Source organism: Micropterus dolomieu, linkage group LG05 (genome assembly GCF_021292245.1).
Source record: "Micropterus dolomieu isolate WLL.071019.BEF.003 ecotype Adirondacks linkage group LG05, ASM2129224v1, whole genome shotgun sequence".
Classification (NCBI taxonomy): Eukaryota; Metazoa; Chordata; class Actinopteri; order Centrarchiformes; family Centrarchidae; genus Micropterus; species Micropterus dolomieu.
The window spans coordinates 27,467,843-27,494,239 of NC_060154.1; the positions used below are offsets into that span (position 1 = coordinate 27,467,843).

Consider the following 26,397-nt stretch of genomic DNA (forward strand, 5'->3'; position numbering starts at 1 on the left):
TTTCAACCAGATCTAAACCCAATCTGGTGGATGTGAATGCCATAGTAATCATTTTTTACGCTCATCAAGCCATTCAGTGGCCCCATCCAGCTTTTTATAGAATCATCTGAATTTGTTGTTTCTTATTTATCTAGGTTTTCCCTTTACTGTCCCTCCTGCCTGTCCATAGGGGTCTGACGAGTAGCTGAAGTGTCATTTCAGTACAAGGAGGATTTGTCAGTGTTACTTGGGTGAGTTGTTAAGCAGAGACACTGTAGTGGTGATGACGCTTTAGAGATGTAGTGCTGGTTCAGACAGAACAGTATTTTTTTCTATGGGGATTTTTGAGAAATCCATGGTTACTTGGGTGGATGAGTGGGATCACTGATGATGAGGAACGCAGACCTGCCTGGTGTTTGCTTTCTACCAGGGGGCATGTCCCTATTTGCCTCATTTGGATTAAAGTTAGAGCTAGTGGTTAGAGTCTTTTATTATTATTTGCCAGTCTCACATATATAATGAAATTGTTGAACATGTTTGTATGATGGTAAAACTGTATCCTATATGCATACATGTAAAATGATAAAAACTTCACAAAAATGGATAGGCTACTATTAGCCCTTGCTTACTAAAAAAAAATAAAAAATAAAAAATCAATCCATGATGCAAATATCAATCCAAAAACACACTACAAACAAAACACATTTTAACATTTTTATTATTAAAATATTCACCTACAAAATGGCCTATAAACACTATTTACAGAAGAGCGAGCAGGGATGCCTGCAAAGACATAGAAAAAGACATTTATACACACAGAAAATACTGTGCACCATTGTCAGTGGAAGAGATGAATTTAAGGCATGTGGAGAAAAACATACATTTCCCATTGTCTTTATAAGGAGATCACGGGGCTGGTATAAGGAAAAGATTGGGACTCGCAACACTCTACAGTTATTTCCCTGAGGGACCAACCTGCAGCTGAATCACAAATAATAAAACACCTCTCCTAATGTGTCAGCATGGACATGGAAATGAGGTATATAAGGTCTCTGATGCAGTCCAGTGGACTGCTTACCATTAATATTTGCATATGTATGCATTTGTATGAAAAATCAGTCATCAAATATCACAAATGATAAATGATTTGGGCCATTTTTCATTTGAACGAGTGAAGTCCTTTCATGAAGCACGGAGCTACAAACACTCAGGAAAGAACAAACCTTGTGTTCAGATGAACAATGATCTATTTCTAAATTGTTACAGTGGGTTCTGACAGAGTTTCTCAGCACAAACAAACATGACCATAATCAATTACTTCAAGTAGATTATAAACACCAAAATTGAAGTTAGGTTTTTCACATGACAGTGATGACAGTCCTTTCATCAGTATCCAAGTGCTCTAGAAAAAGAAAAAAGAAAAGACTAATTTTTACTTGTTGAAAATCTTGTGATTCTCTACAGAAGCAGTGCATAGACGTGGCTGGAGGAAACTGAAACAAACCTTTATTGTTGTCTGTTTGTTCTTCTGACTGTCAAGAAAGTTAATATCAGCATGTGAAAAGGATTGCATTGGTGTATTTGCTAAAAACATCTTCAGCACCGTTCATACAGCTTTTTCAACTTACTCTGACTTTTCTTGGGAAGCATCGGTTCGCAAATCTCTCGATAACAAACATCCTGCTGTACTTTATATGTCCTTTTGTACCTGCGAAGGGTAAAAACATATGAATTGGTTTGATCCATTAGTTTTCTGTATTTCCTCAGCTTTGCAATTTAGATGTTGGCACATCACATAATGTCATGACGAGTATAAGCATGCAAGGCCCGAACAAGAGATCCGTGTCTGACATGACTTACAGGTAGTGGCACACTCCACCCTCCCAGACAGGCACACTCTTCGTTTCAGAGTAGAGACGGGTGCAGGGGTGTGGCACTCGCTGGCACACTGCAAACAGTGGTCACACAACATGAGGTATTAATGTTTTAAATACTGTCAACAAGGAAAAGTCTGCTGGATAGTTTAGGAGTCATGCGGGATGGAGCTGGGCCCTGCTCTCTGGCTGATGGATGGTTTTAGGAAAGGAATGTTTAAACAATCTGCCGCTGGATGTTTAGGTGAAGAAAAAGACTCAAGAAGGGCAAGGGTATGTCCAGAGTCTCCTCACACACAGCTTCATCAACATCCAATTATTAGTGAAATCAAACTGATACTGTTTTACTGTGTTTCACACTATTTTACTGTGTTGGAGAGGGATTAGGGTTTAGGCTGGATGTCATAGTGTATTCCATAGTTAGTGTGGAAAACATGATTTTAAAAAAAAATACATTTTTGATAAGCTACAATTTGAATGCTACCAAGACAAGTGGATGTATGTCGAATTATGGACAATTCTTTAGAGAATTCTGCTGTGACTTTTCTAACTTGAAACAGTTACACTTTTTGGCTTAATAAGTTAAAAAACAAACCTAAAGACATCCATTTATATCTCAGCCAGTGTCTCCAGTACGAAGTCAACTGATATTTCAAAATGCTCATTATTGCAGACTGATCAATATGTATATACAGTACATGTAGGTTCACTATAATGACATTAAAGTTAAAACATTTTCATGTCATAGTAAAGTTATCCAAAAATCACGCTATAGTATCGAGTATCAATGCACACAGCAATCACACACATTTGCTTCTGGAACTCATAACATTTTGTTTTGTGTTTTTCATAAAAACTGTGACATCTGCAACTGTTAAAATATCTGAATTCCTTGATGGAAGTAAAAACTTTGATGGAGTGTTATACGTGTTGGACACAACATCCTGTTTTTCCAGGCAGTTCTGGATGTCCTGTTAATGTTTGAATTGAGGACAATATGATTCAAGTGGCTTATTTATTGCTTTTCATAAAAGAGATCTGATGATCTGAATAATTATCTACATAAATGAATTCCTGTTGAGCAAGAAATTACATTTTATTTATGCTCCTCTTAATATTGGTAGCATATAATCAACTACTTTGATAAATGTAAACATGTGTTTCCTTGCACGTTATCTTCAACAAAGGCATTGGACGCTACAAATAATGTATTCCTACTGGCTAGTAGACCAATAGACCTTTCCTTCAGGCAGCTGGCAGTTTCCCATTTAAAGTCTGTCATAGATACATGTAATGCAAGCTAGAACTTGAGCCATAACTGTACAGTGTATCTTAAAAATGAATGAGGATGTACACAGGGATATTCCATTCATCTAAAGATGCGGGAATTTGGTTTAAGTTAGAAGTATAAGGCGTCTCTTATGAAGACAAAAACACACTTTCTTCATTAATAATATCTGAAATTGTTTTCACAGGCACAGATTAGTTTCATCTTCTTTTGAGCCATTTGAGCCTTTGAGAATTTGGGAAAGACAGAGTAAAATCAAAGATATGGTAAAATCAGTACAAACACAGATAATATACTGCTTCCGCATACAGCCCCCAGAACATTCAAAACACTGAATTATAAACGTAACACTGGCTCCCCTGAAAAAAAGTGGTGCAGTGCAAATAATATGCTGCTTTGTGCCTTCGCTGACACTGCATTCACGTTGTACGGTCATGCCCCTAAGCCTTAAAGTTAACCAAGCCATTCATAAATGTCAGAGGGGTCAACTGTCAGTAAAGCGTGTTTCCTGCTTTTAAGAAGCCAGAGGTCTATACATAGCTCAGCGCTCTATGTCAGTTTACATGATGAAATGCAAATCTAACATTACAACCCTTGGGAACACATAGACAGGCCTGTAAATCCTGCAGTGACACAACATTCAGAAAGCTGGTGATCGGCCATCTTTCACCAAAATCTTACTCAAATTGAGTGGGCATGCAAGCGACCACTCAATTGAATGCCTTTTAGAAAACATTTTACAAGAGGTTGTATTGTTTTCACATGAAATAGCATTATTTTATCCATCCATATTCAACATTATTGATACAGTTCAGGGCGCCAGGGGACTTGTGCCGATCCTAGCAAGCATTTATTGGTCCGCCACTTTGATCCAGACTGAACTATCTGCTAACCATTGGATGGATTGCCATGAAATTTAGTACAAACATTCACGCGTTCCTCAAGTTGATTTATTAATCCTATTTATTAATGCCGTGACTTTTTATTTAGCTGTGTCATCAAGTCAAAATTGATTTTTTTGCCCAGTTCTTTAATTGGATGACCATCCATCATACATTGTCAACCGCTTATCCTGCGTACAGGGTCGCGGGGGGCTGGAGCCAATCCCAGCTGACATCGGGCGAAAGGCGACAGGTCGCCAGTCCACCGCAGGGCCACACACAGACAAACAACCGGGAGGAAGCCGGAGCACCCAGAGAGAACCCACACAGACACGGGAAGAACATGCAAACTTGTGAGGCGACAGTGCTGACCACTGCAGCGCCGTGCCGCCATTGGATGAAAAAAAGAATGGCGTTCCCATCAGACAGAGCTGTACGTTGTGTTTAGTGCTAGTAAGCGAATGCTAAACTAAGATGTGAACATGTTACTTTATACTTGCATGTTAGCTGGCTGTACCTCATAAGCTGGTGTGCCTCTTGCCTAATGCTGGATGGGATAGGCTGAAGGACCCCCCCCCCTGCAAAGGCTAAGTAGAGATGTATGATGGAAAAAAATCAACCTCCCTAAAGAAACCATGTGTTTAAGATCCTTGTTCGATGTCCTAAAACATCAACTGACTGAGAGACTATCCAGCACATTTGCAGCCTACTTACCCTGAACCTACCCCATGTGTATGTGTGTGTATGTGTGGAGAGGAAGCACGTAAACTTACACAGTTCACACTGTCTGCCCTTGAACCCCGCTGTGCAGTCGCAGATGAAGGAGTCGCCTCCGTTTACACATGTACCCCCGTTCTGGCAGGGCAGACTGCGGCAGTCCTGTGGCAACTCTAAAGACAACAGCTGCCTTCAACTTCCACAGTCCACAGTCCAGAATGAGTATGGGTCTCAAGTTTCACGCCCACTACTCCACATTATCTACAGTTGATACCATGTGTTGATAGTCTCTTGCACTTACACTACTTCCCATTTATTCCTGAATGTTGTTGCTTTCCTGAATGTTACATCTTTGTCTTTCAAGGTTAGCATCCTTACTCAAATTTCAATCCCAGTGCTTAGCAAACACACATCACACAAATGATAAATTACACATCTAAAGACTAATAAGTAGTCTCTTTCCAACTGGGTAGTAATCTCATGTATATGCAGCACACAACCTGGGATCAATTACAAGGGCAGATGTGCCACCTACCAGGCTTCATTCTTAAACCTTCTTCTTGACTCTCGAGTGCAAGGCTGATTTTATTCGTTGTTTCTTCCATCTTCTCTAATTTAATTGGTGGGTCAGGTTCTGCAAGGCAAAACATTTCCTGTCATGAATCAGCATAAAAAGACAAAATGAATGACAGACTGCAGAGTGATTCCGCCAACATTTAGATGTCATACTAAATAAGACACTTTAAAGGTTTTGTGTACATTCCTCAGCCTGGAACAATGAAACACAAACATTACTGATTAGACAAAATGGTCAAAATCATGTTGTGACATCATGGGCGTAACATCATTAAGGGGCAGAACAAACCTAGAAAGGAAGCGTATTCTCTGGAGCACAAGATAACATTTTTAAAACAGTTTTTCTGTTTAGGCTATAGGCTATAAACATCTGCACTGGGATACATTAAGTTAAGAAAAAGGGAAAAAAGTTTATTGCTGAAAGTTATTGTTTTCTGACGTGTCTCACTTTATCAAAATAAAGCTAACAACATGTGTCAGATAACGTGAATCTGTGTGTGTGATGGCAGAGAGTCCAGTTTACATTAGAGGACTAGCTATATTTCATCCAGACAGGCCATGGTTAGGACCATATGGTTATAGGACCATGCCCTAAGTTATTCCATCTGCATCAAGATAAGCAAATAAGATTACTCTTTCATTGTTTGGACATCCTGAGCAAATCGGAACAGCTTCAATATGTTGGTGTAGCATGTTAGTTTATTATAATATGTCAGAGAATGTAATAATGCCCTGCTGAATTATTCTGGCTTTAAAGGCAGAATAAATTACTTCCTGTCAAATATTAACATGGCAGCATTAGGTTTTGTGTGAAATACTGTACATTAAAGGTACAGTGTGTAAGAATTGAGAGGGGGGTATTACATTATCCAGAACTGGATCTGGGGGAGCAGGCAAAGGGACCAGGCTACACTATCAGACTATTGTCATTCCAACAACGCAGGACAGGACTAGCTGGTTAGCATGTTAACTTTAGTTGATACTATAAGGTCATTTTTTTAAACAAATATACAGGCCATATTTTATACACTGCACCTTTAAATGTTTTAGAAATAATAGCTTTCTTAGTAGTGGCTCCACTAAATGTTTATCACGTGGTTGCTTCTATTTGTACTTACTAGTACGAAGTCGAATGGCTTTTTGAGGCAAGTGAGTGAACCTGGCTGTTATCTTTCCCCTTCTGTCAATGAGTTCTGTGTATCTGCAACATAGAAAACAATGCTAATAATTAAGCATCAACAGGTAAATTACCAGATGGAACCAACTTCCTTGTGACTGTTTAGTAATCATAGACACTCTGCGTGTACCTGTGCAATTCCTCTGAGTTCTCTGTTTCTGCTGTGCCTCCCAGGACCTGAGGCTGAGATGGGGGAAGTGTGCGTCCGACCGGAATCCCCTGTCCAGTCACGGTTGGCCAATCTCTTCTCCCTGATCTTGCCTCCATTGGCACTGTGTCAAAGCAAGTGTATACACACTTTGTTTTAAAATTCACTTATTTTTAATTATATAAAATTTAACAGATTCAGTGAAGCTATATTGTATGTTTGAGTAAATTCTTGATGTTGCATCTAAAAAATTCTGCCTGCTCTTTAGCTAAATAGCTGGGCATGGCATCAACATTGTTAACACAAGAGATACAATTTCTACAGAAACCTTCATTGGTAAAAAGCAGTGCAAATGTGATACTGGAATGATCATAAATGAAAAGGTTTTGAGAAATTATTTTTCTCAAACAAATGTACTCACAGGTAGTGAAGGCTAAGTGTTGAGGTACGCTGTGGATGTGTTCCTGCCCTGTGTTTTTAACAGATGTGAGAGCCACATAGTAGTTCTGGCCTGGCGTCAGTTCACGCAGGGTATATGATCCCAATTTCCAGTTCGGCAGGAAGCGACTCCTGGTATTCAACCCTCGGGTCACGTTGACTACAAAGCCATCTGGGACGTTTCTCGGGTGGCGGCTCCAGGTGATCAGTGCTGAGTTAGTGGTCACATGTGACAGGGACAGGTTCTGTGGGGGAAGAGGCCCTGAAGAAAAATCACAGTTAAATGTCCTTAATAACATAATTTTGCTTTGCTTAACATTTCTACTTACTTAATATTGCTTTATTCTTATTATCTATAAGTTATAGTGGGTTATGAAACATTTATTAACCCATGACACGCTAATTATAAAAGCTTCGTAGTATGTTAACAGATTAGTATAAATGTATCAGCTCTCTTTAAAAGAGCCTGCAACTACACTTAAGTTTGTTAACAATTAGTAATTTATAATAGCTAAATATAAAGTAATATATACATTCAATGTATCGGGCCGTTTTACAATGACAAAGATCAAGGCCACTATTCTGCAAGTAGTCTATCTTAGCCTGACATGTGTACATTTATGTGTGTCCACATATTCACCCTCCAGGAGTACCCAATGTACATAAAAATCCAGAAGAGAGAAGAAAAGGTGAACCTTTTAGTCCAGAGTTTACAAAAGGCCTGGTCCATTACCAGCCCAGTGCAGTCCACCAAAAATTACTCAAACCTGTTTTGCAAAAGTTGTTACGACCCATCCTCCTTGCAGATCTCTCGTAACCTCCCACATGTCCCTTTTTCCATACTGCCGATGCGCAGCGAAATTACTCGCCCACCCAATCAACAGTTACAAAAACACAATATCAAAAACAAAAAGAACTTCTGCATGACCCATGAACATATAGCATGTGATTATAACAGCAATTTAGTAAATCACTGTATGTACCAAAATGGCTCTTACACTATGGTGATATGCAGAGATGTGCATTGTCATTTTTAAATGAGAAATGACCAAATGGATATCATATGCAACGAGCATCAGGCGACCTGCAGTTGTGTTATAATGATTCTAATAACTTCACATACTTGAAAGCTGAATGGTGTTATGTAACCTACTTGTCCAGAATTGCAGTGGTCCAGCTGAGTGGCTGGTGGAGGGAAACTCATCTGGTCTGATTCCACTTTGAGTCAACACATCCACTGTGTACATCTGACCAGGGAGTAATGAACTAAAAAACAGAGAGAGGCACACAAAACATTGCACTACAGCAGAGTGTGACACCTTAACCTCATCATCCTCATAACACCGTGAAGAGCCTCCAAACAGTGATTAAATAGTGCCCTCTAGTGGTTGAAACTATATTACCCTAAGCCATTCAAACTGCAGCACTTCATCAGCACCATTTAGTGGACACATAAAATGCTGCATGTCTGCCCAATAAATTGAAATCCTGGGTTATCAGTGTTCTTTTGTAGCAAAGTTCAGAACCTGACCTGAAGGTATGCTCAGTGGTGCTCGTGTTAAGCACAGCAGTGCGAGAATCACTCCCATCTGAAGCCAACAGAGACACGTGCACCCTGCTGACTGCTGCGTGACGAGCTGCCTGAACCAGCCAGCTCAGCCAAACCTGAGAGGAGGACACATTGACCACCTGCAGCTGCTCCACCTGCCGAGGTCCTAGCACAGAAACACACACACACACTTACACTTGAAAAATCATGCATCCAAACTCATGTGAATATACAGAGAGAAACACCTCAGGAAAGTCTCTTCCTACTACAGCATTAAAGAGTGTGCTCACGGGTGCGTATTAGGGCAGTGGCAGGCTGGCTGATGTCGTTGCTGTTGGTGTTGCGTTTGATGGAGAAGGTGGAGATGTTGTACAGCAGGCCGGGCACCAGGCCTCGCATGACGTGGGTGGACTTCTGCCTGTCCAGGACGTCTGATTTGCGATTGCTCCGGCCCAGGGGACCATAAGTGACAACGAACCCGCTGACCAGGCTGTGTGAGGGCTCAGGCTCATCCCAGCGTAGCTCCACCTCGTTCTCCTCCACACGCAGAACATGGAGACCAGAGGGAGGTAACAGGTCTGGGAACAGTGGCAACCTTACATGTCTAATCCATACGTTAAATAATTACAGAGTTGTCTTTGCAATACAGGGGATGAGCTACAGAGTATGGGGGAGTGACCAATGACAAGCTGATTGAGATGGACACTGATGGGATTTAGTGAGACTCTTACTGACCTTTCTCACAGTCTTTGCCTGTGTGCCCTGTTTTGCAAACACAGTTGTAGTTCCCTCTCCTGTCACTCCTGCAGAGGCCGCGGTTTCCACAAGGTTGCAGTACACATGGATTCTCCACTTGGGGGCGACAAAGACAAGGATTTTGTGCAATATGGTTCATGTCACAACCCAGTGCAAGTTGTGTGAAATTAGCTTTTAACATCAATATAACAGACTTATGAGGCAGCACAAAGTCACTTACACATCTGGCACTGGTCCCCAAAGAAACCGTCTTTGCATCCGCACACATAATTCCGTCTGTAACCCCGACACACACCTCCATTCAGACAGGGGTTGGAGTCACACCCGTCCTGCTCTGCACACAGATATTTATGGCAGAAATTGATTCCTGTCCTGTATAATACATTTGTTAAAATGTTTACGCCTTAAAAAAAATGGGTTGAATGAACACTGTACCTATTTCACAGCTCTGGCCTTTGAAGCCCGGTGGACAATGACACAAATAGGAGCCGGACTGGTCCTCACATGTCCCCCCGTGTTTGCAGGGATCCGACAGGCATTCATTTACGTCTTAAGGGAGATAAAAATAAATAAAAACACATGTATCCACAGGACCTACACATGAGTGCAGGTGCACTGAATTTTGGCATTTAATATCAGAAGACTTTGATCAGGCTTTACCTGTCTGACATCGCTTTCCACTGAAGCCATCATCACAGTCACACTGGTAGGATCCGACGTGGTTCTGACATGTCCCGCCATTAAGGCAAGGCTGTGACAGGCATTCATTGATCTCTGTAATGATGGGGGGAAAAGTCTAAATCAATAGCAACATCAACCTAAAACAAAAAACGTTTTTATTTATTAAATCTTATTTATTTGAACTTTTTGGGTTTTTATGTGTCCATGTGTTGGGGTATGCTACGGACCCTCACAAATGGGTGGCTGGCTCCAGTCTCCCTGAATACCACAGATGCTCTGAGTGGCTCTGGGCACAGACATGAAGCCTGAGAGGCATATATACACAGCCATGGAGCCTGGTGTTGTTGAGGAGAACTGGACCTCAGCGTGCTTCACTTGTGGAGGCGGCCCACAGCCCAGCTCTGAAATACAACCACGTTGATAATGTCAGCATGGCTGCATAGTAACACAAGCTCACGAACACTGGGGCTTAAAGGAGCTCATGCAGGACAGACGAATGGCAACAGAGGTGTTTTCCATCCAGGCTCTCTGTTATTGTCCTCCTAAAATGACCTCCAGCATGCTGTTAGAGTGTGTAGACATGAATCATCAGGTCTAATCAGGTCTTACTTTATATAGCTTATGCAGCCGTTCTATATCTGTAAATGTGGGGCCTCCAGTGCAGCAACAACACTGCTAAGATTATCTTCAGATGGAAAGCTAATATCTCTCTACTTCACAGCTCAGGATATCCTCCGCTTGTGCCAACCTAAAGTCAACATTGTACAAACTTTGAGATTTGGACATTGTTGTGTGGTGACACACAGTCTGCTTACCTGCGGAGGGTTGTGCTGAGCTGCTGCTTATTTCACAGTGTCTGCCGCTGAAGGCCTCGGTGCATTCACATTTGTACTTTCCTATGTAGTGAAAACATGTCCCCCCATTCAGACAGGGGCTAGAGGCACAGGGGTCTGGCTTCCCTGCAAGAAAACATACACGCTGAAAATTATTATTGATAAACTATGAAGTGTATTGCACAGTTTATGGCCATAAAAACATAAAGCTACTTCCAAAAGAACTTCTAAAACAAAGGTAGTGGAAGATCAGAGAGTCTTGTTTGAACATAAGCTGGTATAGGAAGGTTCAAGGTTATGTAAGGCTTTGTACACAAGTAAAAAGACTTTAAAATTTATTCTCTTTGTTCTAGTATTAGTCAAAGTTCTAACTGCCCTATTCTGAATTAACTGTAATATTCTTAAAGACTTGTTAGGAAGTCCGGTAAAAAGAGAGTTGATTAAATTAAATTCGAAAATAAAATTTAGATCAGAATCTAAAAACACTCCCAGATCTGTAACTTGGGTCTTAATTTGACATCGACTTTCTTTTCACTTTTGATCCTGTAAGTAAAATCTCTGTTTTCTGCTTACAAAAAAAGCTACCTCTCCAAATATTTACATCTGTGAGACAGGTAGTAAGAGCATTCAAAGAACTGGAGCGATCTGGCATGCAATTCTACACATGTACATGTACACAACAGTTTGTGCATTGAGCACAAACTGTTGTGAATATTACTTGAGGGTGGCACTCACCCACTTCACAGTGTTTTCCAGTGAATCTGTAAGGACACACACATTTATAGCTCCCGGCCTCTTCCTTACAGGAGCCACCATTGCGGCAGGGACCAGAAGCACAGGTATTGAGTCTAACTGGAAAGAGACAGGGAAAAGGGAATCCTTGAAGTAGAGTCACTCTAGCTTTTTTTAATCACACAAAATAAATCTGTTCCAGTCCATTGCAATGCACGTCATAATTCAGGAAAATAGTTCATAACTCAGTCATAAGTACAAATTATTATAAGCCTTTCTGCATTGTAATATTTCAAGCAGCATTACGGGTAATGGCATGTTTCCTGGTGCATTAAAGCTGGATTTGAGCTGAGGGATGTTTTGATAAAGGCACTTCATACGTTCATGTGAAGGTATTCTCCAAGTGTTTTTATCAGTAATGCTACCTTTTTCACAGTGCTTCCCCCAGTATCCATATTTGCATTCGCAGGTGTAGCCTCCGTCCCGCTCGTAGCAGTAGCCCCCATTCAGACACGGAGAGGAGTCGCAGACCGATCGGGGCTGTACTGAAAAACACACACTGATACTTGACTGTGTTCTCTTGCACTGGGAAACAGTAAACCTCTTTAATTTTATTCATGCATGTGGGCTTGGTCCAACCTTTAGGAAAAACACAGACTATTTGTCACTTTATGATTGGATCAAATGCGATTAAATACGAGCATTCAGCAGCAGCATAAATCATTTTGAAATGTCTCGCCACGTCGTAAATGTAAACTGCAAATGTGACCATTCCTTTTGAAATAGAAAGTGACACTTGTCAAGACCAGTGTGTTTGAAAATGGGTTTGTCGCTATAGAAACCAGCTGCTCATGCAATGACACATAGCTGCGTAGTGCTGTGTTGTTGGGTGGGTGCCTGAGGCTCTTACCATAGGGGTAAAAGTCCTTATGATCTAGCTCTGCTGCACTAGTCTGACATGTGCACAGGTAGGTTCCTCCATACTCCAAACAGGGACCCCCATCAGGACATGGCCTGCTGTTACTGCACGGCGTCTGAGTGACTCCTAAGAGGAAGGGATTGTAAAAGACAGATACATAAAATTAGGGAAAATGGCTTCTGGTTTGAGACATTTGTGATTTTACAGTGACCCAAATTTTGTTCACATTCATCAAAGCTCTTGTGAGGCCCTGATAGGATTATACGTATCATACCCACCAAACTGACAGTAGAGTCCTGTGTAGCCTGAAGGGCATTCACAAGTCCCATTGCTGTCCACACAGACACCCCCATTCTGGCAAAGACATTCCTCTGCAGACACAGGAAGAGAGAGAGTGCATGTGTGTGTGCATGTGTGTGTGTGAGAGAGAGAGAGAGAAAGAAAGAGAGAGAGAGAGAGAAACGCTCAAATCTGGAAAGTTTGCTTGAGCTACTTGAAAACAAGTACTTACGTTTTGTTAAGTTTTCAGCATTGGTTCGAAGTGTAAACATCGGCAGAAGGTATAAATGGTCAACATGTGTACCATATGCTGACTGTCTTTCATCAGCTATACTGTAAACTATTTATTGATTCGCTGTCAGTTCCCTTTCCCTAATCTTTTCCAACAAAGTTCACAGGACCAGAGGATTAGCAGTCAGCACGCCGCACATCCGCTCTGTACAAATTGTAAGAATGTTTTTATTTTCCTCTCCTTCCTAATTGCGGCAGTGGATCAAAGGACGTGGCCGTATCACAGCTAAATGGCTCCCCTTTGAAGTCCCGGGAGCTTGGTGGAGGGTTTTATTTTTCTGATGATATGGAGCATATTTTGTGACCAAACTGTATGGCCCTGGGGGCAATTAATGGATGGTTAATTTGCTAAAGACACTTTCATTGGCCACCTGTGCGGCCCGGGCCCTTTGATCTAAGGAGCCTGATTAGGCACTTCTGAGTCCCACTACCTTCTCTTCCTTGGAGGACCGTGCTCCTTTTTCCACTGTGCTTTCCAAGTGAGCCAGGCAGGAAAGTATTTGGGAGATTTAAGAGAGACTATATAAGCACTGATAGTTATTTCAGCTCAAGGGTGAGAAGTAGCATGCATTTGCAATAGCTCAAATACTATTAAAGAGCTTTTGGTGGGAGAAAAGAAAAAAAATCTTGCAACAACCACTATCAGACGGTGACACTAACCTCTCAGGCGAGCCTGAATTAGCTTTAAATGGCTCAATAATGATTTCCTAAAAGAAATATAATATGTTGCAGACATGAAACATTAGATAAATTTACTTAATATGCAGTTATGAATGAAAGGTATGAGGCATTAGCCGAGGATGACAGTGTTTTACATAAGTTGTGTTCAAATTGCCCTATGGTTATGCAAGCAGCAGCTGTGCTTCAAACTATAGTGTAGTGCAATGGCCAACTTCCCAAGAAGCAAGTAGTGGCGTGGAAGCATGCATATTTCAACAGTTCTGTCTGAAGAAATGACCTGAATACCAAAGACCAGCTTTGACTCATAAAGAGGCCTTTTCAAGTCTAGACAAAGCACTTCCTCTTGTTGGTAAACTAATAAAATGTGCCATAAAACAATTATTCACAACATCAAGCGGCCGGTTCCCGTAGTAAACTGGGCGAGGCCGTGTCAGTTTTGATAATTACAATAATCCATCATCACAGCAGCCTCTTCCAGGGCAGAGCTCCAAATTCCTGTGGGATCGCACAGCTCCTCTTTGAATACCACCGTCTGCTCTCTACCTGCCCAGCTGCCTGCAGTAAGTGTCAGCTGGGCCAAGTGTACAATACCTTCACACTTGTCACCATAGAAGCCTGGAGCACAAGTGCAGTTGGAGATTCCTGAGCTGGTGTATTCGCAAATCTGGTGCTTCTTGCAATCTTCCTCTTCACATGAGGCTAAGTGTGGAAAAGCGCAACAGACTGCGGTGTAAATATCAAACTTTATGTGAAAACAATAGGCAAAGCTGTCGCTGTAGATGTACTTGATGTACAGATGTACTTGGTTTTACCTGTTTGGTTTTCTGCCTCAGTTGAATTGTCCTGAAGCACCAACAGCTCTGGGAGAGGAAGAAAAAAACGGGCTTTAAAGGTTTGGTTCATCCAAATAACATACAGTCTCGCTTGCCTCTGGTGGTATTTAGCAATCCAGATAGTTTAAAGATTCATTTGGTCAGGTTTGGTGTTACCTGTCTCTGAGATATTTGCTGCTACCCCAATACAATGGTATACAAAGATATGTTTGCTCTAATTTAAACAATTTTAGCATTAGATAGATTGTCCACCAAAGAGCACTGAAGGGTTTATTATTCAGCAAGACTTTTGTTTATAATAAATGTTGGTTTAGATCACACATTTATGTTAATGCATGAAGAAAATCAAAATATATCAGTGAATCGACTTCTCAGACAAGGATAGTAGACTTGTAGACTGCAGATAGTAACAGAGCAAAACACACATAATTTTAATTGATACGAAGCTAGGTGAATGGACAAACAGTCCTCAGTCACTACTAGCCCTGGAAGTGGCAAAACTCTGATTGATTAGGAATTTTAGCTATACTGCCACTGCAAATGTTTTATCATACTTTATTGTTACAAAACATGGTGCCTTCATAGTAGTTAGAGGGTATGTGATAAAGTATGATGAAAATGTTGGCTGTGGCTATTTAGTAGAAATTCTTAATAGAATTTGGTGTAATAACAGAAGACTGGAGAAGCAACAGAACCATGAGTTCACTTAAACAAAGTTTATAAACACTAATTTTTCTTTCAAAGAGCAATGCTAGATTTCCCTTTCTGCTTGTCCCAGGTGGGAAAATGCTGTATTAGAGGAAGCCAAACCTAAAGGCCAAAGGAGAACTTACAGCCTATGTAAACATTTTCTATAAAGAGGCATTTTTCCAAACATGCTTTCCTGGCATATTTCAAGTTGCATTCAAGTCACCTGTCTCGCAGAGCGTTCCAGTGAAAGCAGCGGCACAAATACAGGTGAAGTTGTTGACCTGATCGACGCATTCTCCTCCGTTCAGACAGGGCTGTGACTCGCATTCGTTTATGTCTGGATGATGCACAAAAAAGAGAGGTTTATCTGTTGTTGATTCAGGTCCAGGTGGAAAAGCAAGAGGTCGTCGTCTAAGACACAGAGCTGGATTAACAGAAATGAACTTCCCTTCTGAAAGTTTCATTGAGGTGTCTGGTATTAAGAGTAATCCTATCTCATGTAGATACAAGGATTCATGAACTGTGCAGGGCCTGATAATTCAAATCCCTATTGGGTTCAAGTTTCATCAACAATCAGTCACAAGAGGAGATAGATTAGTAAAGGTCTTTTTGGAAACTGACCTGACTTCAATGAACTTCCTCACTGTGGTTCATTGCTACGCTGCGTGTCTCAAGAAAAAAGCTGTTTGCAAATGAATTCAACCACAACCTCGGCTTGGACCCATAGGTAGGATGGGAAACTCTCTGGACAAAAACATCTGCCAAAATGACTAAGTTTGATGTAGAAAGCAGCAGAAAATATTTCCTCTGGAGGGAGATGCCTACTTTCCCCCAAACTGTGAAGAACCCTGCTCACCTGTCTCACACAAGACACCAGTGTAGCCCGGTTCACACACGCAGGTGAAATTGCCAGCGCCTTGTACACACAACGCGTTGTTGAGGCACGGGCTGTCTTTGCACTCGTCAATGTCTGCAACACACACAGGGACAGAGAGAGAGACACGCTCATGGAATATTTACTCAGCTGATTAATATATCCGCCACACTGCTCCCCTCACTCTGCAAGTATGTGCTGCTGGCTGTGAAAGGTATTAGAAGAGGTTTGACACATCTCCACAGGCCGGACTGTGGGAATAGGCACCGAAGCTCCAGAAAGGGTGGACCAAGATATTCTAAAATACTGTTTTTGTGTGGAAACTGCTTAATGAGGCACAAAATTCTATAATTAATCTGAGATTTTTCAAGTCTTCAGGCTAGTCAGTGAATGCAGAGGGTAAGATTAAGTGTGGACACTAAAAATGTCTTTATTTAGTTCAACCTGATTTGGGTAATTTCTTCCTGTTGTGTAAAATGATGTATGTTTTGTTTCTTGTACATGCAAAATGTACAACATAAAGTCTACCAGACAGAAGAAATAATTACATAATTACAACCAAACTTAATACCAGCTTTGAGGCAAAGTGTCCTTTGTACCTGTTTCACACTGAATCCCGGTGTATCCAGGTGGACACTGACAGATGAAACTATTAATCTGGTCTTCACAAGTCCCTCCGTTCTGGCAAGGATATGAGGCACACTCATCGACATCTACAGAGACAGGGAGAAAAACAAAGGAGGCAGTGTGGCTCTTTTAATTGGAAGAAAACATCTGGCCAAGGTCAGTTAGTCAGGGTCAGAGAATGAAACAAATAGGCATGAAGCTGATACAGGTATTAAGGTAATATCCGGATGTCTCTTTGGCAAGTCTGATGAACTCTAGTATTTTTTTTTTTTTTCACAAGTTGACATTATTTTTCCTGGCCGATCTCAGGTAGATAGGTATTCATTCATAGCGAGCAGTGTGTGACAAACGCAACAGAGCAGGAAGCGGTGTCAACCATAACTCACCGATCTGGCATCGTCGACCGGTGAAGCCGGCCAAGCAGGAGCAAGTGAAGGAGGGGTTGCCTGTAATACAGTCATCGATGCACTGGCCTCCGTTCAGACACGGTCGCAGGTGTGGGCACACTGATGCTGTAGGAAGAGGTCAATGTTACCGGAATCTTAGACGCAAACGTATTAAAACAAGAGTGGAAGAACTAATCTCTTAGAAGCATGTCTTACCAGAGTTATTACAGCCACCCACTTCCACATTTGCATCATCTATACGGAAGACCCATCTGCCTGGGTAGCCCACGTTAGTGGTTCCCTCAACGTTCACTATGTCGGCCGTGCGAGAGCCGGGGATGTTGAAATAGCGCTTGCCATCCCCAGCATTGAAACCTGCCTGGGAAGAGAGTAACAAGGAGGCAGACATCACAGTGGATCGCTGAATTAGAGTTTAGACAAATGCCTAGTTTAGACTGCATCTTCACAGGAGCAGATCATACTGTACTATCCAAATTTTCATTGTAAGCAAATAACCACGTGACCTTACCTGCGCTGCTATCCCTCCCAGCCCAGCCAGGTTTCCTCCACTGCTGGCATGCATGCCTGTGGTCCAAGTGATGTTATTGTACTGGAATATAGTGAAGGAAAGCTCTCCATCTGTAATAAGCACCACTTGGAAAGTATTTACCTGCATAGAGAAGAACAGGCTCTGTTAAACCATTTCCTGATTTCCAAGAAATTTGGTAATAATGCATGCATCTGACAGACTCCTCATATTAAGGGAGCAGATTCCTAAATCTCAGTCAGGCTAGACATATAACAAACTCCTCTGGGCCTGTTTTTGACACAGATAGCAAGAAATTCCCAATTGTCATTAAAATAAAACCCAGCAGATGTGCTTTCTAACCACATATAATATCCCAGTTTTAACCAGTAACAACAAGGCTGTTTCCTGGGACTTTGAGATTATCTAGGCCAGTGGTTCCCAGTAGATCGTCCTTATTAGATGAGCTCAAGTACTCATGCTCCAAATGTGTTCATTTCAGTTGATTTTGAGGTGGATGATCACTGTGGATATTTTTTCATTTCATTTTTTAAGTTTGCATTCTTACTACTACCACTTGGAGTATATGAAGCTGGATCTTTCAACCCTTTATTCATTAGCTGTAGCTAATTATTTCAACCTTTTGTCCATTACTTTTAGCCAACTATTTCAACTGTTTATGGACTATTTTTGGCTTATAGTCATCTCTTAGCTAAAATTTTAAAGCATTTATTCATTAGTTTTAGCTAACTATTTTGACTTATCTGCTTGCCTGCTAGTTTTCAGGGAAACATGTGGTGTTAAGATCTCACAACTGACTCAGGTTGAATGGAGGTGTGTACTGTGCCGTCGCCTATATATGACACAAATATATGGACATAAATCAGAATTTCTATTTTGTCAAACTTACTAAGCTAATGCTCAATCTTCCATATAGCTCCTGGCTACTGCAGTAAATAAATGTGAGTTTATACCGGTGTGAGGGAGTTGCCTCCAAAGAAAGTAACTTGAAGCCATGTAGAGATGAGGACCCATGTTGCGTTGAAGTTGGGGAACTCTGAAAAGTACGTCCTGACATCGCCTGAGGCCCTACTCAGGATGGAAGGGTCCTGGCTCTCTCTGTAGAAGACTCTCCCTGCTCGACGGTTGTCCACATCAGCCCAGAACGGTGCGACAACCCTTCTGTCCCCAGCGATTGGAAAAGCCACAGGTGTGAACTGAGACACCTCCCTCAGGAAAGATACCAGGCCATTGTTGTTAACCTGAGGAGGAGAGAGTTAGAGTTGGAGTATCTGAATCACATGAATCATACAGTGACGTATTTTGTTCAACATGTCACATGTTTGTGGAATAAGGTGGGGTTAGAGAGGAAGTGCTAAGGAGAAGAGGCGAAGGTGGACAAACACAGGTAGACTGACCTCACAGGGCAAAGAGCAGCATGGGGCAGGAGTCGTCCCCTAACAGATGTTTGCACTTCTCATGTAGCGAACAGACGTTACTTTTATTCTGTGAAATGACAGCAGCTGAGAAAACCAGGTTTCTGCTGCTCATGCACCTGCAAAGTCATCACACCAGGGGGGACGTTCACGGCCTTTAAAATCACAGATGTCTTACAACAGCAACGCGACAAACTAAAGGAATCCATTTGCTGGTTTTCTGTGTTTTAAATCATTGCAAATTTAATATCTGCTGGTTGCACAAATCAGCAATGTGAAGACTATGGTATTTCTTTTTACCATTTCTTAATTTTTTTTGATGAACTAACTATTGGACTCATTGACTGTTTTCTTAATATTTTTACATTTTTTGTTTCGTTGTTGTCTTATAGTTGGATCAATTGATTTTTTGGCCACTTGGGGCAGCATAACAAGCTGTAAACACAACATTGACATATTACTACATTATAAAGTTATATGGCTAACATGTTAACAAACAGTTGCGTATTTACACATTGAGCAGAAAGCAAAGAAGTCTTCAACAACTCCAGGGGGAAATATCTGACTCGTTGGCTGCTAAATGATCCACTATGTTCAACAGCTTGTCACTAACTTTTTCGGCTTTTTCGGCTTAAGAGGTAGTGCACAGTTTTTTTTTTTTCAAAGTTTTTTGCTGCAACTGGAACTGATAGCAGGTGTGAGACTGAACTAAAACAGAGATGTTATAGGCTGAAAAACCAAAACATAAGACATAAGACACTTAAAAACTCACTAAGGTGAACTGCTTGATAGTTCTTTGTGGGTAATTTGAGTAATCTGATCCACTGTTACAGTAAAAATATTGATTAGTGCAACTTTAAGCTGCAATTCAAAAATGGATCAACAGTAATGACTGGCTGAAAGCCACAGAACCAAGACCGTAAATGTGACAGTAAATGTGTTTTGCTGAAGGGTCTCCTGCCATGGTCCTAGATAAAAGAGGTAGCAGGAAGAGATTATTGATATAAGAAAAATCAGGTGTACAGGTAACTGAGGGATGTTTCGGTGGGGTGGAAGTTATTTAAGGGAGAAAGCTGTGAAGAAAGGAAGTAAAATTCCTCTAGATGAGAATAATTAAGAGATTGTAATAGATTCTAAAATAGCACTAAGCAATGTGGTAAATGGTCACTTCAATGATAGATTATGAAGTAGCATTTAGCAGCGAGAGAGTCTATCTAGCACAAACATTACATGGTGTCCGACCAGCACTGCACTACATTTTGAACATCTTAAGAAACAAGCTGCTAAACCTCAGTGGAGAGGAAAGTTATACAGGCTGAGGGGTTGAATCCCCATGAATGGCCTTCATTCATTCATACATCATTTCTGCATATTATCAACAAGGGGAAATTCTTCCCACCGTGGCACCTATCCTGTTTCTCCTCATCGCTGGCATGAACTTTGCCTCTCTGCACTCTAGCCGAGTGGCATGTGACAGTGACAAAGCAACGTCAGATGGCTCGGCTTTGCTCCCTGCATGTATGAAAACCATAATTTGAAGGACTTTGCTGTAAAAACAGCAGAGGAAGTTTTGTTTGGCACGGCACGGGGGCTAAGTTAATTGCCCGACCACAGTCTTCCCCTCTGCATCAGCGTGATGTGGTGAGAACGTGGCTGGTGTGGGGAAAAAGAGGACCGACTACAGCGGCAGGGCCCAGGGGTCAGCCAGAGCGCCATCTGATACCGGGAGAAAAACAAGAGAGAGGGCACAGGGCTGGATGAATAGAGGGATGTACATGAATTACAAACCTCCCACACCCACATAGCCACTAATGAGAGACCTGTGGTGGCAGCGGTCTGGAAGTCACCCATCTTACAGCAAAATTAGTGTAGGAAATTATGCTGAACACTAAATAGAGTTTATACTCAGATAATGGAATATGTTTAATCACCTAATCTGATCTCTTGTAGCATCTGGAACGGTTTAAACAAGTGTATTTCTTACTTGTTAAGATTTTTTATGGGACTACTTTGACATGGCAATGACCTTCTAGGAATTTAAACTGAACTTGGGACCTTTTTATTTGCTTCGTATCACATACTTCTCTTCTTCTTCTCATGGATTTCAACCAGGCTATAACTAGTACAGACATCCAGTGAAGGGTGGTTATGCATCACACTTATGTGAGAGAGTGAATGGGTTCAGTGCTGCCTTGTGTTATGCTGTAACATGACCAAGGTCAGAATCACAGGGGAGAGAGGTGCGATCAGTCAACCTTGTAAGAAGCATCTCTCTCCCCATATTTCTTTCTCTCACTCTCAGTGGTGCCACTCCACTATACAACTCCCTTGTTATTTTTTGGGAATTCTTTTCCGGATACATCCAGGATTTTGCTTGGGTGGTTTTCTTTAGAGCCAAGCAATTTATGGACTAAAATAAACTTTCATCTGGCTTAAGTCAAGCCAAAGCAAACCCCTGAATGAATAAGGTGCCCGTGGATCAACTCAGGAAAACATTAGTTTTCCTTGTCAAAAATGGAGGTTTCCCAGTTACAAGCCTTTCCAATTATTTGACGAGACCGAAGGAAGTGAGCGCAGTCTCTGCACTTGGCCTGTCTCCTTAGCCCCGGCTTACCTTTATCTCCAAAGAGAGATAGAGGCAGTAAATCCTGTGTGGAACAGAGTGGCAGGACTGTGTAGAATGACTGATGTGGAGGTTTGGTGTAAAACGACGTAAGTGCACTGTTATGGTCCTCATAATGTAGGAAAATGCATTCAGCAAATATTTTAATTTGCTAATCACGTAGCTAGGAATTACAGAGGAAATTCAAAATAAATTCATCACCTAATTTAAAGTTAAGAAAGTTGCACTGTAAGACAATTCCAGCTAAATTTGTGGTCAGATTAAAAAAAGACTTCTTCTAATTAAAAACTATTGCTTACTGTTGAATTACTGATGAAAAGCCTGATGCTAGAAATGCTAGAAATAAAGAAAGTGGGAAATTAATTGTAAAGGCCATGAAGTAAAAATGAAAAGCCAAACTAAGTGGACCGCTTAAAGATACATAATGTACTGTATAATAGCATGGTAAACCAAAAACATGAACTTATGACAAAAAATGTAAAGTCTTTTCGGGAAAGACGCTTATTTGCTTTCTTGCTGAGAGTTAGATGAGAGACTATTTCTTGGCTGGGTGCAGTGATGAGTCTTGTCGTCACTGTGAGCCTAACAGGCAACCAGCGGAGAGGCCAGGAAGTCACTGCGCCTGGCCAAGAAACAGTCTGGTACATAACCCCCCTGCAAAACCACCACTTGTTGTTTTTATATAAACAAGCTTCCAGTGTTTATGCTCTGCTAAGCTAACCATCACCTTGGCTGTAGCTTCATATTAAATGGACAGACATGAGAGTAGTATCGGCCTCCTCATCTAACTCTCTGCAAGAAAGCTGTTCAGAAAGTGCATTTAGTTTAAGACCTTCAGGCCTTTTCAGACTTTTTAAAATAGCAGATATGTCTTGCATCTACGGTGGATGAAGAGTTTCTGACATCACTCAGTCACGTCCCTCATCCCACACATGTATATAAAACGCACCCATGCAGAGTACAAAGAATAAAACTTGATGCTCACATCTTTGGCCCATACATAGTGGTGAGTGAAAGTGAGTGTATGAAATTGCTCCAAACTCCTAGTGTTGATGCTCTTCAGAAGAGCAGATGAGCACTAGCAGATGTGCAATCTGTAAAGAGTGCAGTTACACTGTAGCACGTTCTTGGCAGGATCCTTTCAAAATGTATTTGAATTTTGTTTAAACGTAACGTATTTCTAATTTTAGACAAATGCCACAATATCTTGTACATTTGAATACTATAAATCTCGTGTTTCACAAATATTCAATGAGCCCTAGAAAACTGTGAGTCTTTTCACCGTCCATGAATGTATCTATCTACAATAAAAAGCCTTTGATCACAACCATCTATCCTCACATCTGCTTTTAAACTTGTGTTCTTTTCCTCTCTGACCTTGGACATCCTACTTCATGTTCTTTATACTGGCCATCCGTAAGAGTAGTTAATCCGTGAACTGCATTGTTTGGAAGCCGCTAAGACACTTTGCAGATACATCTGTGTTCTGTTAAAGTGATTGGTCATTTCTCAGATAAAGCAGCTGGACAGTTCCGGGGGGAAGACCCTGCCATGTTATCTGAGGCATGGGAGGAGGGGAGGGGGGACGTGGAGGAGGAGGAGGAGGAGGAGGAGGAGGAGGAGGAGGAGGAGGAGGAGGAGGAGGAGGAGGAGGAGAGATCCCAGCAACATGTGAAAACTCCCAGACACAAACCATAGCAGAGGGACAGCCTGGTTACAAGGAGGCAGAAGTGAGATTGGAACAGGACCAAGTCAGGGGGGACCTATGTTTGTAAAAGGACACATGGCAGTCTTTAAGTACACTGCTGTATACGTTGATCAGCAACTGCTAAAGGCTGATAGTTAAGGGTTTAACAGGCTCTGCTGTGAAGGATTTCAAGGTATGTGTACTGCTAAATAGAATTAGTTATGATAATAAAGTAAGACAGCACCCACAAACCATCTAAAATCAGTTTGGTTCTACAGCTTCCATGTGGCGGTGGCCCAGAGGCATGGAACAAACTCCTGGAAGAAACTATTCATACAAATTTAGCCCCTTAGCGCTCCCTGAAATATCAACTGTTCAAAGCAGCTCTCCGGTGGCAGAGATCACCATGTGGCCCAAGTGCTTTACAGCAGATGTTTAATGGATTCAGGTGAGGCATTCAAAATGAGCGTGACTGTAATTTCAAGTGCCTGTCACAATCTGTTATGCCTTGCGTGACTACAGAATTACAGTCCAATGAGATGCAGAGCGCGCTGCAGGATATCACATCACAACTAACACAGCACATTTCACAAGGTGGGGTGCTCCGATTTCTGCCTCTATCAGACGATAATTTAATCTAAGATCAACGAGCCAAGCAACAGTAACTTGTCTTGTCTTGTCTAATTTGACTATTGTGTATTACTAAAGGAGAAGAGGCGCTCTGGAATTCATGGCAAAACTCAGAAGAAACACAATGTGACACACAGCAGCTCCAGTTTACATCTCTTCAGCAACACAGCACTTAAAAATAATGTGTCATCGTATATGCACTGTGTGTAGATGCAAAAGAGTTCCTAAAATGTCTTCATCGGGAGACTGACCTCACCCCTTTGGCGCAGATGCTTAGATTAGAAAGACGGCCTTTGACCTTGCCCATTGTTGCCATGGTTCCTCAGCCTCCCATGCCCGTGGTTTGAACAGGGAGGAGACAGGCGAGGAGGAGGAGGGGATCCGGAGAGCGAACGCGGATGCATAACCACAACAGGTGGTGTTGATTTAAGGGAGTTCTGCCTTCCCATGCGCTGGAACTGAACCAATACATGACAAAGGCAGATCAAAGTGCGTTTCACTGTGGTGTGCGAAAATCCTTGTCAAACCGTTCAGCTTCCTCCCATGAGCGCTGTTTCTCTCTCTCCGGCGTGCATATTTTCACCCCCACTCTCTCTGAAAAAGAACTGCTCACAGATGCTCCGCAGCAACAGTAAGAACACAAACTGTCATTTGCTTTAACAGCTCACTGTAGACTTAATATTACAACAGGGCTTACCACTGTTCTGCTAATAGTTGCTCTCTCACTGTGTGTGAGAGGGCAGATGTAAAGTGCAGAGAATGTCATGAAGGACTACGATTCCGCCCGCGGGGGGGGGGGGGACCCGATATTCTACAAATGGGGTTACACACCGGAGCTTTTGAGCACACACAAACATATACAAACTCTCAAAGGGCACTGCAATGTAGTATTTGGCTGCGTGACAATATCACCTCCCTGAGGCTCTTATAGAATCCACACCATGTCAGTTTCAATTGCCAACTGCCAACGCTGATATGTAAAGACATAAACACACACACACACACACACCGGTGCAAACACACTGCTCTGTACTCACATAGAGTCCCGTGTGCCTATCTCCAAAGAAGGGGAAAGCAACAGAGATCTTCACGAGCCTGGAGCCTCCGTCGTCCTGACTGATGGTCTTGGAGTCCCCCTTGTCCTGGCCAAAGGGGTAGAAGTCCTCTAGGGGCACAGCGGGTTCCACCCCAGGCAGCAGGTCCAGGGAGAGCAGGGTGCAGAACCAGGGCAGCAGGGCTCGCAGCACCAACACCATGGCCTCAGCCACCCAGAGATGGAGCTGACAGCAGGCACCGCGGAGGGGAGGGAGGAGCACACACACCTGAGGCAACAAGAGCAGAGCAGAACAGGACAAGACCGTACGTTCCTCCTCTCAACCACAGCAGTCTGAATCCTCCCCTGACTGCTCTCTGCCTCTTTCTCTCCTCACTTGTCCTTCAGTAGTGAACTGGGCTTCTTGCGTGAGACAGGGGAACACTGTAGATTCCTTGCATTCTGCTTGCTGCTGGGTACTGCATGAGCTACACTCTGTCTCACTGAAATGAAACGAGGGAAGGAATGAAAGAGGGGGAGCAGCGTGATTCAGCTGAGATGTTGTTTTTTTTTTTGTTGTTTTTTTTTAACAATCCAGCGATTTGGTCCCTGATGGTCAGCTAAGAAATATCCTCAATAAAAGCTCTATTCTGCCTGCCAAAGGAGTTCTTTCAGTTTTGGCCCCACCTCCCCCACAGGGATTCACTACCTTGCATAATTAGCTCTATCCAGCCAATAGCTGAAAAGAGGCTGGTAACTGGATAACCACTGGGCGGATCTATGATAATCAAAGGGCTGCTTTAAAGAAACTCTGACAAGATTTTCCCCTTTCAGTGAAACTCTCTACTATGCACAGTTACCAAGACAAGTACGGTAACACAGTGAGAAGACATGCGTGTGCACATGCAACACCGTACTGTTAGTGTGGAACTGATATGAGCGAAAGAGTGAAAAAAAGTTGCTGGCTTTTAAGATACTTACACACAGTAGATGCATGTGTGGGTGAAAACACACAAACACGCGGAGAACACAACATATTCGTGGTTTCTAATCAGCAAAGGGAAGACCACATGTAAGCTAAAGATTTTACGGTTGTGAAGGATTACAAGAGAATGACGATCCCCACAGACCATGGAGTCTGCAACGATCTCTGAAGGAAAAGAGCGAAGGTCATTCTCTCACCCACAACACTAAGTCCACAAAGGCTTTTAATGGTGCGAACCAAACGCCAGAGCTCACATGCCATGAAAGGG

General features: G+C 42.1%; 1 protein-coding gene across 5 annotated transcripts; it reads right to left on the minus strand.

The window, feature by feature from the left end:
* Positions 1–679: 679 nt before the first annotated feature.
* sned1 (sushi, nidogen and EGF-like domains 1) lies at positions 680–25,756 on the minus strand. 5 transcript variants are annotated; one of them, XM_046049020.1, is made up of 32 exons: positions 25,149–25,755; positions 18,710–18,997; positions 17,739–17,879; positions 17,426–17,588; positions 17,210–17,335; positions 16,796–16,909; positions 16,179–16,292; positions 15,546–15,659; positions 14,612–14,659; positions 14,391–14,498; positions 12,827–12,919; positions 12,540–12,674; positions 12,055–12,174; positions 11,633–11,749; positions 10,880–11,023; positions 10,292–10,465; positions 10,044–10,157; positions 9,819–9,932; positions 9,604–9,717; positions 9,363–9,479; positions 8,918–9,205; positions 8,610–8,793; positions 8,232–8,344; positions 7,062–7,340; positions 6,623–6,764; positions 6,434–6,516; positions 5,275–5,373; positions 4,796–4,912; positions 1,840–1,927; positions 1,608–1,687; positions 1,484–1,511; positions 680–1,404 (listed from the first exon to the last, which is right to left on the minus strand). In XM_046049020.1, the coding sequence occupies exons 1-31, from the start codon at positions 25,365–25,367 to the stop codon at positions 1,486–1,488; spliced, it is 4,176 nt and encodes a 1,391-aa protein (XP_045904976.1). In that variant the 5' UTR covers positions 25,368–25,755; the 3' UTR covers positions 680–1,404; positions 1,484–1,485. The 5 variants fall into 5 exon arrangements, with proteins under 5 accessions (XP_045904976.1, XP_045904975.1, XP_045904974.1 ...); XM_046049019.1 differs by having other exon boundaries at positions 680–1,381; positions 25,149–25,754; XM_046049018.1 differs by lacking the exon at positions 1,484–1,511 and having other exon boundaries at positions 680–1,381.
* Between the last annotated feature and the right edge of the window lie 641 nt (positions 25,757–26,397).

What these genes read in the sequence shown, in the direction of transcription:
- sned1 (XM_046049018.1), bottom strand. Translation starts at nt 25,367, where the DNA reads ATGGTGTTGGTGCTGCGAGCCCTGCTGCCCTGGTTCTGCACCCTGCTC. An exon ending in CTCAGCACAACCCTCCGCAG is followed by an intron (nt 10,466 to 10,879) that starts GTAAGCAGACTG and finishes GTTGTATTTCAG; the next exon opens with AGCTGGGCTGTGGGCCGCCT. An exon ending in AGGCAAAGACTGTGAGAAAG is followed by an intron (nt 9,206 to 9,362) that starts GTCAGTAAGAGT and finishes CACTGTTCCCAG; the next exon opens with ACCTGTTACCTCCCTCTGGT.